The sequence below is a fragment of the Triticum dicoccoides genome, chromosome 2B, assembly GCF_002162155.2.
Source record: "Triticum dicoccoides isolate Atlit2015 ecotype Zavitan chromosome 2B, WEW_v2.0, whole genome shotgun sequence".
NCBI classification, from domain to species: Eukaryota; Viridiplantae; Streptophyta; class Magnoliopsida; order Poales; family Poaceae; genus Triticum; species Triticum dicoccoides.
Genome location: NC_041383.1, coordinates 346291372 through 346301472, shown reverse-complemented (window position 1 = coordinate 346301472; position 10101 = coordinate 346291372). Strand labels below are relative to the sequence as shown.

At 40.8% G+C, this 10101-nt stretch overlaps 1 protein-coding gene across 2 annotated transcripts in view; it reads left to right on the top strand.

The window, feature by feature from the left end:
• Positions 1–9477, top strand: part of LOC119363670 (DNA (cytosine-5)-methyltransferase 1B) — a 10562-nt gene extending 1085 nt beyond the window's left edge. The window contains exons 2-13 of one of the 2 annotated variants that reach the window (XM_037629037.1): positions 775–817; positions 3561–5019; positions 5178–6660; positions 6809–6973; positions 7052–7247; positions 7336–7447; positions 7529–7676; positions 7769–7966; positions 8055–8333; positions 8414–8575; positions 8683–8901; positions 9015–9477. In XM_037629037.1, the coding sequence (XP_037484934.1) occupies positions 784–817; positions 3561–5019; positions 5178–6660; positions 6809–6973; positions 7052–7247; positions 7336–7447; positions 7529–7676; positions 7769–7966; positions 8055–8333; positions 8414–8575; positions 8683–8901; positions 9015–9155 (4596 nt within the window). In that variant the 5' untranslated portion in view covers positions 775–783 and the 3' untranslated portion in view covers positions 9156–9477. Of the gene's footprint in view, positions 1–774; positions 818–3560; positions 5020–5177; positions 6661–6808; positions 6974–7036; positions 7248–7335; positions 7448–7528; positions 7677–7768; positions 7967–8054; positions 8334–8413; positions 8576–8682; positions 8902–9014 lie in introns of both variants that reach the window. The other variant, XM_037629036.1, reaches the window with a different exon arrangement.
• The last annotated feature ends 624 nt before the right edge of the window (positions 9478–10101 follow it).

Below are 10101 nucleotides of genomic sequence, written 5' to 3'. Positions count from 1 at the left end.
GTTATGTGCTTCCCCCAAATTGGTTAACTTCTGTGTAGGCTTGCTTTTAGCATGTCTTCTGAAGTTTCTTGCTGTCTTTGTGTAGAGGAGCTATATATCTATATGGATTAGCACACAGTCTTCAAGGGGCACCCGGTGTTGCTAGCCTTGCTTTTGCTTTATTTGGTGGCTTGGTGCAACCACCTGTGCTGGTAGTTTTGGTGCACCTTTCTTCATTTGCCTATTCTTAGCTTTTTACTTGGGGAGCTTTTGAGAATTGCCATGCTGAGTGCTACTTCCCCAGTTGCTTACTCATGGTTACACTGGTTTCATTCTAGTTTTAGCATTTGCCAATGTTTTCATGTTTGTGAACCAATTATAGAGTGATGTAATAATGAGATGTTAGTGCCATGATTGTTTACTTTTGATTTGGAAGACATGGGTTTAATGATGGCTATGTTGTTTCCTACCCCCTATTGTTTCTAGAGGTTGAGGTCTACTCATAGATTATCGTTCCTGAAGGCAAATTCAAGTTTGTTGTCTAAATCAGTTAAAGGAACTGGATACAGATTCAACAGACTGTTGATGTGTATGTTTCTTATTCATTATCTTTTGCTTCTGCTTCCAATTTGGATTTGATCTTCTACATGTTGTGGGGTTGGCTCTATAGCATGTCTAGTGATTTTGATGGAAGTGTGTTACTCTGTTCATCTTTTCATGTAATTAAGTTTGGATTGGAAGTAAGTACTGTATTTTCTCGCTCATTGTTGATGAGACCGACTATGAATTTTACAGGTATCAAATATGGTGAAAAGTCCACGTTCTCCAGTTACAACAGGTATTGTTCTTAATTACTTCTATTGTTACTTGTTTTGTATGACTATCAGTAGTCACCTTTACAATCTATAGCATGGTTATATCTGTTTCCAGGAATGTGTAATATGATATACTCACTGCTATCAGGGTATTTTCCGTGTGCATCTGCTTTGAGAATGTAAATTAAAGATGTTGTCTGACTCTTGTTTTATGTTTAATGTGTTACATGTTGGTATATTCTACTAGGCATTGCCAAGAAAGTTATGACGTTTCTTTAGAAACTAATGCTTTACCCTTTTAAAACAAGTATTCTGCTTTACCTTCATATATAACAGTGCAAAGGAGCAAATTATATACTGACATAGACATGACATACATGCTAATGTTTCTGTGATGCTCACTAGCTAGACATGGCATAAGCAAAGTTGGTTTCTTGCCATGAATTAACCAGTGTTAACTTTTGTATTAGATTTGTATAAAATATTAATCTGTATCCTTATTGAGTGTCTGGGCAGTCTTCCTAGTTTGTCGAATGTGTCTTATATGGAGCTTTGACTCAGACTGGATAGACATCAAGAGGGAGATCGCAAACCACCTACCCATTGCTATCACCGCTCTCCATTGCTGACTCCACTTCCTATGTTGGCAAGGGGATCACTAAAATGAAGACAGACATCGTGGTACATGCACATGTCTGCCCTTTGTTAAAGTTGAATGGCTGGGGAGGAAGATGATGTAGATAGATTGTTTGATTGTCATTGAGATGAGGGAAATTGTGGAGCTGTGGTGTTGAGAGGGTGAGGTGCATTATGCCATGAATCGTGTGTGGTGGCTAGGTGCCAATGCTTTCCTTTTCCTCTTTTTCTGTGCCCTCCCAGGTTTGGTTGATCTATTTGCATATGTTCTGCAACTTGCTTTAACTATTTTGATAGCAATCATAATGCTAATGCATACATGTGAAGACGAGTGTGTGTTTTAGGATTGTAGGATGAAGGGTGGAATAGGCTCCTGTCATGTTTAGTATGCAAAATAGATAATGACCTAAATCTCTGGTAAGAAAAGTTGTCTAGCTTGGCATCCACATGTTGATTTTCTTCCCATTGCTCACCTGCGTGTGCATGATACTGATCGTGGTCCTTAGGTTGTACTGATATTTACATGACATTAGTACAGTTGGTTATGAGATGCCATTTTTTGATGAATGTTGAGTTGTTGACAATGCAGCTTCACACATCACACATAAAACAATAAAACCATTTTTTAAACATAAATTTTAATACTAACATCCATGCAACATTTTGTATAAATCATCAATATTTTTATGACACACACATACTGTTTGCAGCATAAAGTCCTTTATACTCATGATTTACTTGGAGTGGTATGGACACTTGGAGCATGGATTTGTTTGACTCATATATCATAGTACTACAAAAATATGATTGTGTTTTTCTGCAAGAAAATATGATTGTGTTTGACTTGTATATCCAGTCGTAGTCCGTTAAATGTGCTTTTACTTTTATCAACCTAGTGCCTTGACTGTGAAACTAAATTCAAGATATAAATGAGGCCACTTATCTTGTGTCCATGCTAGTGTTCCTTGGAAGAGAAAAACAGTTGTGAAAGCAATGCCTGGTTCTGTACAGTTGCCCTTCTAGCGAGGATTTATTTTTAGACAAACTTAATTTGAACCCCCAAGTATATGAATAACAGGGTCAGGGGATCAATGTATGTATGTAGGTGCATGCTTATATTGTGTGCATGCATGTAGGTGCACACTTAAATCCTGTGTATGAAGATCCATTTAACCTCAATGAGCCATCATGCATGAAGATCCACTTCTGTGCACTTTTTATATACGTTCAGGATTCAAGACTGCTTTTAATGCTATAGATCATCAGCATATTTCTAATTCCTCCTTTTGTTAACTGCCTATATGCATGTGGCTTATGCTTCATGGTGTTTGATTGGTTTTTATTAATTAATTTAATGATCTAATTCTGAAGTTTCATCAAGAATGGGTCTTGTGGCTATTTAAGTTACCTGAAAAGGTTAAGTGCCATGGGTCTTTGTTTTCAAGATGAGCCTCTGATATCACCCATGACTCGTGTATTTTTATTGGATAAAAGAGCTACAAGTTGCAACTGCAATTTTTACTGCAGGGTTTACACCAGGAAAACACGAAACTAACCATATAATATAAATATAGATATAAATGAGGCTTTTTTTGTGCCATCTGATCTTGGTGTGTGGACACCACTGACATCATCATGTTGGAGCTTTGTCTGTGACTTAATTGTCAAGTTAATGATAGTTGGCAGCAACTGTCTGTAACTTATACAGTGAACATTTGTTCTGTTTCTTCATACCAATTGGCAGTTGGCACCCCTAGCACTTTTTGTTAGGAAGGAGATCCATCTATATAATATAATTTCCAAGAAATACACAAAAGGCTTGAATGCCATTTCATGAAAAAGAATATCAAAGAGGCTTCTGCATGCCTCATTGAGGCTAAGCAATCATATCTTAACACCTGTCTTCTTGTGTCTGCTGAGTGCTGGCATCGTTGCCAGTCAAGCTTGTGGAAGGCAGCCAGCCAAGTCTAGGCTGGCCACCTCTCATGCCTACCAGTTATGGACCCAATCCCATTGCTGTAACACCTGAGTGCTGTGTCATTGTATTATTGATGCCTTTCACTGTTCAGCGTTTAGTTTCTTTCTTTTTGTTCCTGATTTAGTTATTTTATCTGAATGATGGTCTTTCAGGAACAAAAAGGTGCAGAGCAAAGCCACAAAAGAAGGGTGAAGAATCCACCGCACAAGGAAAATTGGTGGATGGGCCTCAGGATGCAACAAATGGTGTTGAAAAGTGTGCTGGTTCTGCTACTCACAAGAGGCCAAGGAGGGCAGCAGCCTGTTCTGATTTTAAGGAGAAATCTGTACGTTTATCAGAAAAAACTTCTGTTGTCAAGATCAAGAAAAATCGGATGGAAGAGGAAGAAATAGATGCAATCAACCTGACAAAATTAGGGCCAGAAGATTCACCGCCTTGCCGGAAGTTGATTGATTTCATCTTGCATGATGCAGATGGGAATCTGCAGCCATTTGAAATGTCTGAAATAGATGATTTTTTCATAACAGCTCTTATCATGCCTATGGATGATGATCTAGAAAAAGAGCGTGAAAGAGGTGTATGCTGTGAAGGATTTGGGCGTATTGAGGACTGGGCAATATCTGGTTATGATGAAGGTACTGCAGTGGTCTGGCTCTCAACAGAACTTGCTGATTATGAATGTGTGAAACCAGCAAGCAACTACAAGTCTTACTTCAACCACTTTTATGAGAAGGCACAGGTATGTGTTGAAGTCTACAGAAAGCTCATGAGATCAGTAGGTGGGAATCCTAACATGAGTCTGGAAGAATTGCTTGCTAGTGTTGTTCGCTCTGTTAATGCCATCCAAGGTTACACTGGAACAATGAGCAAAGAATTCATGATTGCCACTGGCGAGTTTGTATACAACCAGCTTATTGGTTTGGATCAGACGGCAGGCAATGATGATGAGAAGCTTGTTACATTGCCAGTTCTTCTTGCTCTAAGAGATGAGTGCAAATCTCGAGCAGAATTTACCAAGATGCCACTTAGCATTTCAAATGGGAGCCTGAAGATCAAGGATATTGAGCGTAAAGAGGTAGCTGAGGACGATGATGAGAAATTAGCAAGATTATTGCATGAAGAAGAAGAATGGAAGATGATGAAGAAACAGAGGGGTAACCGTGGAGTCCCTTCCCAGAAAAATGTCTACATCAAAATTAGTGAAGCTGAGATTGCAAATGACTACCCTCTGCCTGCATACTATAAACCATCTAGCCAGGAAATGGATGAATACATATTTGATAGTGAGGATGGCATGTTCTCTGGTGATGTGCCAGTAAGAATCCTCAACAACTGGGCTCTATACAATGCAGATTCTAGGCTTATTTCTCTGGAATTAATCCCTATGAAGTCAGGCGCAGAAAATGATATAGTTGTCTTTGGATCTGGTTTTATGAGAGAGGATGATGGCAGTTGCTGTTCCACAGCCGAGTCTGCAAAGTTGTCTTCTTCATCAAGTAAAGCTGATAACCAGGATGTAGGAGTTCCAATATATTTGAGCCCAATCAAGGAATGGGTTATAGAATTTGGTGGCTTGATGGTTTGCATAACCATTCGAACTGATGTGGCTTGGTGAGTACCCCAGTCAGTTTTTATTGCTATTTTATTGTGTAATCTTCATGCCACTGCCTGTTCAGTATTCTTTTCACTGAATCCTCTCATTCCTTTTGCCCAGTCTTTATTTGTTTCTGGCTGCACTCCATTAGAACTTACATTGCATGTATTTTCAGGTACAAGCTACGGCAGCCAATAAAGCAATATGCTCCTTGGTGTGAACCTGTACTGAAAACAGCAAGGCTTGCTGTTAGCATCATCACCCTGCTAAAAGAGCAAAGCCGTGCTTCAAAGCTTTCTTTTGTTGATGTCATCAAGAAAGTGGCAGAGTTTGACAAAGAGAATCCTGCTTTTATATCGTCCAATATTGTACTGGTTGAGAGGTACATTGTGGTACATGGACAGATCATACTTCAGCAGTTTGCAGATTTCCCTGATGAGACAATTCGACGTTGTGCTTTTGCCACTGGCCTGTTGATGAAGATGGAGCAGAGAAGGCATACAAAGTTGTTCATGAAGAAAAAGGCTCAAGTAACAAGAGGAGAGAATCTGAACCCAATTGCAACAATGGGAACATCATCAAAAAGAAAAGCAATGCGTGCAACCACAACAAGATTGATCAACAGAATATGGAGTGATTACTATGCACACCATTTCCCTGAAGATTTGAAGGAGGGAGATGGAAATGAAGCAAAAGAAGTTGATGATGAACAAGAAGAAAATGAAGATGAGGATGCTGAGGAAGAGGTACAGATTGAGGAAGACAAGGTTGCAAAGACTCCACCATCAACACGGTCTCGAAAATTGGTATCACAAACTAGCAAAGAAATGAGATGGAAGGGTGAGCCAGCTGGGAAAACAACTTCTGGAGAAGCTTTATACAAATGTGCGTATGCACGGGAACTCAGAATAGATGTTGGAGGGGCAGTCACACTGGAAGATGATTCAGGAGAAATAGTCATATGCTTTGTTGAGTACATGTTTCAGAAATCTGATGGTGCAAAAATGGTTCATGGAAGAATTCTGCAAAAAGGCTCAGAAACTGTTCTTGGCAATGCTGCAAATGAAAGGGACATTTTCTTAACTAATGACTGTTTGGAGTTTGAACTAAAGGACATCAAAGAATTGGTGTCTGTCAATCTCCAATCAATGCCTTGGGGTCACAAGTATAGAAAAGAGAATTCTGAAGCTGAGAAGATTGAGCGGGCCAAAGTGGGAGAGAGGAAAAAGAAGGGTCTGCCCATGGAATATTTATGTAGAAGCCTGTACTGGCCTGAGAAGGGTGCCTTCTTCTCTCTACCTTGTGATAAACTGGGTCTTGGTAATGGTGTCTGTGGCTCTTGTGAGCACAGAGAACCGGACTGTGATGAATTAAGAATACTTACCAAGACCAGCTTCATTTACAGAAAGGTAACCTATAGTGTCCATGACTTCTTATACATTAGGCCTGAGTTTTTCTCCCAAGAGGAGGATCGTGGCACCTACAAGGCAGGAAGAAACATTGGCCTGAAGCCCTATGCAGTTTGCCATCTTCTGGATGTCTGTGGACCTGCTGGTTCTAAAAAAGTTGACCCTGCATCAACCAAAGTCAGTGTTCGAAGATTTTATAGACCAGATGACATTTCATCTGCTAAAGCTTATACATCTGATATCAGAGAGGTTATACTCTTCTTCCTCTGTATATATTTGTTTTATGTCTGATATCTGTAACACCATCATTAGTTCCATGCTTGATAACACAGTTTTGTGATCATTCTCCTTAATTAGTCTTCAATACATATTGTTAACCTTTTTTTGTTTGATTCAGGTATACTATAGTGAAGATATAATTAATGTGCCGGTGGATATGATAGAGGGAAAATGTGAGGTCAGAAAGAAGATAGATATCTCAAATTCAGACCTTCCTGTAATGATTGAACATGTATTCTTCTGTGAGCATTTCTATGATCGTGCCACTGGAGCTCTCAAGCAGGTTAGTTGGCTAATATAACATTTTGATTTAGAACTGCTAGTTTTGGTAATTAACTGAATGTAGGTTCTGCCTTGGCAGTTGCCTTCAAATGTAAAGCTCATGTCTGTGGCTCGCAAGGCAACTGGTGCTTTGAAAAAGAACAAGGGAAAGCAGATCTGTGAAAATAATGAAGTTGATTCAGGCAAATGGATGGAAGTGCCCAAAGAGAGCCGTATTGCAACTCTTGACATTTTTGCTGGCTGTGGAGGTTTATCAGAAGGGTTGCAGCAAGCTGGTATGTACTTCCTTCAGTGGTATGGTTTAGCATGAACATGTTGGCCTTCTAACTATATATTTTTTATTCTCATTGTTAAATTCTGCAGGTGTGTCATTTACAAAATGGGCCATTGAATATGAGGAACCAGCTGGTGAAGCATTTAGGCAAAATCATCCGGAAGCTGCTGTGTTTGTGGATAACTGCAATGTGATTTTAAAGTAGGTGAAATTGTTTAATTTATGCGCTATGTTGCATTTATTTATTTATTTATTTCTGTGGATTGCTTCGTGATGATGCAGGGCAATCATGGACAAATGTGGGGATTCTGATGACTGTGTCTCAACTTCTGAAGCTGCTGAACAAGCAGCTAAACTTGCTGAAGAGAATATTAAAAACCTTCCTGTCCCTGGTGAAGTAGAATTCATAAATGGTGGTCCTCCCTGTCAGGTACATTATATTGCTATAAGCACTGGTAAGCAGATTGTTGTTCAAAATGTTAACCCGTTATTGACCTATGCATACTCTTTTTCTGTTACCAGGGCTTTTCTGGCATGAACAGATTCAACCAAAGCCCATGGAGTAAAGTTCAGTGTGAGATGATTTTAGCATTCCTCTCTTTTGCGGAGTATTTTCGTCCCAGATTCTTTCTTTTAGAAAATGTCAGGAATTTTGTTTCCTTCAACAAAGGACAGACCTTCCGACTGGCAGTTGCATCTCTTCTGGAAATGGGATACCAGGTGCTAATTCTTGCCATTGTCTACTTAAACTACCTAGTTAGCACTTCTTTGAATCTGTATATTGAGAAGTTGTTTACCTGTTGTTTAGGTTCGTTTTGGAATCTTAGAAGCAGGTACTTTTGGTGTTGCTCAGTCCAGGAAAAGGGCATTCATTTGGGCTGCTGCTCCTGGAGAGATTCTTCCTGATTGGCCAGAACCGATGCACGTGTTTGCTAGCCCTGAACTGAAAATAACACTGCCTGATGGCAAATACTATGCAGCTGCCAAAAGCACTGCTGGTGGGGCGCCTTTCCGTGCAATAACTGTTAGAGATACAATTGGGGATTTGCCGAAAGTGGAAAATGGTGCAAGTAAACTCATACTTGAGGTAATATTCCAAGGCCATTCAGTTTTCCTTTTGTTTCTGCTCTGGATTCCCATATTTAGTGAATTCCTCTCTTAATGCAGTATGGAGGTGAGCCTACCTCTTGGTTTCAGAAGAAGATCAGAGGTAGCACTATTGCATTGAACGATCACATATCTAAGGAGATGAATGAATTAAATCTCATAAGATGCAAACACATTCCCAAACGACCTGGTTGTGACTGGCATGACCTGCCAGATGAGAAGGTAAATGAACTGTCCTACTCTGTAGCTGCATTCACTGTTTCTGTTGATCTATAGTTTATCGTTTTTGGTGTTTGTGAGATGTTAATTCCCAGAACATACATGTGCAGGTGAAGCTATCTTCTGGGCAAATGGTGGACCTGATACCTTGGTGCTTGCCTAACACCGCTAAAAGGCACAATCAGTGGAAGGGTCTGTATGGGAGGTTAGATTGGGAGGGCAATTTCCCCACTTCTGTGACTGATCCTCAGCCGATGGGCAAGGTTGGCATGTGCTTCCATCCTGACCAGGACAGGATTATCACCGTCCGTGAATGTGCGCGATCTCAGGTAAGCTGAAGCTGCTCTACATCCATCCATCTGATAACAAATAGCCGCAAATGTGTTAAAGATTGTTGTAAGGGCTGGTAGATAATCTGATTTGAACCTATCAACGTCTGCAGGGCTTTCCTGACAGCTACCAGTTTTCGGGCACCATTCAGAGCAAGCACAGGCAGATTGGCAACGCTGTGCCACCCCCTCTTGCCTTTGCGCTTGGGAGGAAGCTGAAGGAAGCCGTCGATGCGAAGCGTCAGCAGGCCTGACAGCGTCCGCTAGAACTCTTGAGGGACAGAAGCACCAGCATTCAAGTTTCTCCTGTATTGTGCATGGCTGGCATGAACTGTCCCGAACCAGCATTCAAGCCACATACTGATGTGACGATGTGAACTATCATGCATGAACTTTCTTAGTCGATTGTGATTTTATTGGTCTCCTTGTATATCCTTAGATTATTGTTGATTGGCGCCCAAATTCAGAGTTGTCATTGTATCCAAACATTGCACGAGCGTACGTCTACTGGTGGCTGTTGCATGTGGTGTGACATGTTCTGGAGCTAAGATATAAAACGTTTCCTCGTACTCGATATTTGGGGATAGAAGTCTTTTGTGTGTATGATATTTAGTTCGGTTTCAGAGATTCAATTCTTCCGAGTGAAGGCTTTGAAATCTAACTCCCAAGGAACTGGTGAGTCTTTTTGCTGGAACCGGTGAGAGATTCAATTCATCTGGTCGTGGCGCTGGAGCAGGCGGTGGAGAGGATGGCCTTCGGTGCTACAACCGGTGAGTCTTTTTGCTGGAACCGGCCGGCAAAAAAGCTGCAACCACACTGACAGAACAAGCCAATCGTCGAGTAGTTTTTGCTGCCACCTCCTTTTCTTTGGTACAACCGGCAAGATTTTTTGCTGGATCTGGCGAGAAATTTTGTTGCGACCATCGGCGGCGATGCATGTTTTTGCTACAACCGGCACTGCTAATGTGTTTGATACAATCGACTATCGGAGTTTTTTGCTGCTGGGATTTTTGCTGGAACCACTATTAAGTTTTGCTGGAACTGGCAAATATTTTGGTTTCAACCGAGTACTGAAGTTTTTTGTTGCTTTAGATTTTTTGCTGGAGATGGCGGTGCAAGTCGACGACGGCGGCGAGCCAGAGATGAGGACGTCAGGATGCTGCAACCATGGTGATCACGCTCTGGACCCTTCTTGTGTTT